This window comes from Arachis ipaensis, chromosome B02 (assembly GCF_000816755.2).
Source record: "Arachis ipaensis cultivar K30076 chromosome B02, Araip1.1, whole genome shotgun sequence".
In the NCBI taxonomy this organism is placed as follows: domain Eukaryota; kingdom Viridiplantae; phylum Streptophyta; class Magnoliopsida; order Fabales; family Fabaceae; genus Arachis; species Arachis ipaensis.
Window position 1 is genome coordinate 29,178,294 of NC_029786.2, and position 2,846 is coordinate 29,181,139.

The 2,846-nt window shown below is 42.0% G+C and overlaps 1 protein-coding gene across 1 annotated transcript; it reads right to left on the reverse strand.

Annotated features, from left to right (window-relative positions):
* On the reverse strand, positions 1,943-2,440 carry LOC107627115. Its single transcript, XM_016329977.1, has one exon. The coding sequence runs from the start codon at positions 2,438-2,440 to the stop codon at positions 1,943-1,945; it is 498 nt and encodes a 165-aa protein (XP_016185463.1).

Genomic DNA, 2,846 nt, shown 5'->3' on the forward strand with positions numbered 1-2,846 from the left:
TTCCTAGCCTTCTCTCAATCACTAGACATTTAATCATCAAATTAAGACTTAAGGGATGAAATTGGGGATTTATAAGTGTGAAATAACATTTCGGAAGGTTACGAGCTTGTTGGGAATGTGAAGAGCTTGAAAACAAAGTTTTAGAAAAGAACTGGGTTGCGTGCGGACGCACAGAGGTGTGCGTGCGCATGCCCAGAAATATTTTTAGGCGTATGCGTACGCACAGAAAGCAAAATCCTTAGGGTGGTGCGCGCACAACGTGTGCTAGCGCTGCCACCAATGTGTCATCCCAACGTGTGCGTGCGCACAAGTGCGGACGCACAGCTCGCAATCCTTCGTTGGTTTCGCATGCGCACAGGGCGTGCTGGCGCTGCCACCAGCAACCCTGTCTCCGCGTGTGCATACGCACAAGGCTGTGCGTGCGCACAAGACCAAATTCTCGCCGAGTGTGCGTCCACACACAAACCAGAAATCACAAATTCTGCAGAAATTGCAGAATTCAGATTTTTGAACCGAACTTCCCTCAATCATATCTCCTTCCACAAAATTCAAATTTTCAACCAAATTTAAACCATTTTAAAGCTTATAAAATTTCTTTTATTTGATATAAAAATCATTAAGTTTGGAAAACAATAACTCAGGATATAATCCGTGGAAGTTCATCAAATTTATATTTTTACCAAAACTCATAAACTCCCAATTTCAAACATATACTTACCAACTCATTCGAAACCCACCAAAACTCATCCTTCCAACATCAATCATTGCCAATGACCCATACAACCATCAACCCACCAATTCCACCATATTTAGCCAAATCTTACATCATAATCAACGTGTCATATCTCAATCTTCCAACAATCATTCAATTCATCAATCTAACATATCAAATCCACATAACATACAAAAATACATGCTTTATCAACCCATACAACCTCTCACAATCATGACCATCATCATTTATACATTTTCTAATTCAATCCAAATTGACCAACAACCACATCAACAATTCCAAAGCCCTATCCTAGGGTCACTAGCCTATGTTTTCACACCACATTATATTTTAGATACAGGAAACCGAAATCATACCTTGGTCGATTCCCGTTCCACCCGGAACACCTCCAATTCCCACTCTTTCTCACTTTTCAAGGTCTCAAAGCTTCCAAGATCAGATTTACAGCTTGTATATCACCATCAAGCTCCCAAAATCTCCATCAACTTCAATCCATTCACATATATACCTTGCCTAACACACATAATTTACATCCAACCATACAAACTCAATATCAAATCACAACACTCAATCATTTAACTTAGGGTTGAGTCACTTAACAAACCCAAAGATCAAAAGAGGCAAGAACAAGCCTTCCCTCCAAGTTAATTAGATCCTACAACACAAGGAAGCTCAAAAGTTCAACATTCTTGCCCAATAAATTCGAAAATCAAGGGCTGGGATTCGAAGATGAAACTGTGACTTACCTCAAGATTGCTTGTGTGGATTTTGTAGAGCTCGACATCGCGGTCGCGTGGCCGCAAATGGTGCGTCAATCGGAGCTCCGAATCAAAAGTTATCAATAATTGAAGTTGGAGGTGAACAAGAACAAAGGGTTTTCAATCTTCCCCCTTTCCCTTTCTTTGTGCAGCGTGTGTGTGTTGTTTTGGGGAGAAGAGAGCTGAGCTCTCATTAATTAATGGGGCTTGGCTGAGCCCTTGGGCCCAAATTGGGTTCGGTTGGCCCGGTTTGGTTCGTTCGGCCCAATCTTGGGCCGATTTTTTTAAAATTGGTGTCGAAATTCTCGTCTTAAATTTCTCTACCACATTAAACCATAAAAACCTCATTTCTCACTTTTGAGAATATATTTTATTTTATGAGATAATTAGCCATTAATTAACCGGGTTTTACATAATGACTCAAATTAAAAATACATAGATATTAAAAATACTACGAGGCTCCACTGCAATCAACCCCACTTGGTCCAGCACGTTGAGGACATCTACTACGACTATGACCCTGATTTCTGCAAAGACGGCATACCCGGGGACCACGTATTTCCTGTGAATCCATTTCATTCAGATAGCAAGTCGATTTGGGACAACCTTTTGACTTTCGTCGCAAGGCCAAATTCGCAACCAAGGTCACTCCTGTGTAATCAGGCCATGTCTCCGTGTCGCCCAACGGGACAAACTTCTCTCTATAGACCTTCTGAATTTCTGACATTTTATATACATCGTTAACATATATCTGCCAATCCAGTCGCTGGTTAGCACAGCACGTAATAACATTGCGACATGGAAGTTGCTCCACCTGAAAATGCCCACAGTCGCACCTCCGTCGTGCAAGATCAACAACTAACACTTTTTCACTAGGTATTTCGTGCACCTCAAACACCTCGTTTCTTCTATCAAACCGATTCACAACGATGTTACCTGCGCGCTGCATGTTTGCCTCTATCCGCTGAGTGGAAAACTCAGAAAAAGTAAATCCAGCACGCTTACGCTAGTAAGCCTCAGTACTCTTCCACGTAAACAACTCGTTCAACCGAAAATATGTTGTTCGGACTAGCGCTAATATAGGAAGATTTCGAGCACCCTTCAACACCGAATTAATGCACTCGACAAAGTTCGTCTTCATGTGACCTCATCAATGTCCCTCGTCAAATGCAAACACCCACTGGGGATGATCGATGTTGTCGCACCAATGAACATAGGCCTCGCCTTGTTCTTGCAACCTCCTGTATTTGGCGTTGTACTCCTCCACTGTCCTTGAATACCCAATGTTGACCACAAGCTTTTGCAAGTACAGAACCTTAAATTCCCTTAAGAAGTTGCTACCGATGTGCCGAATA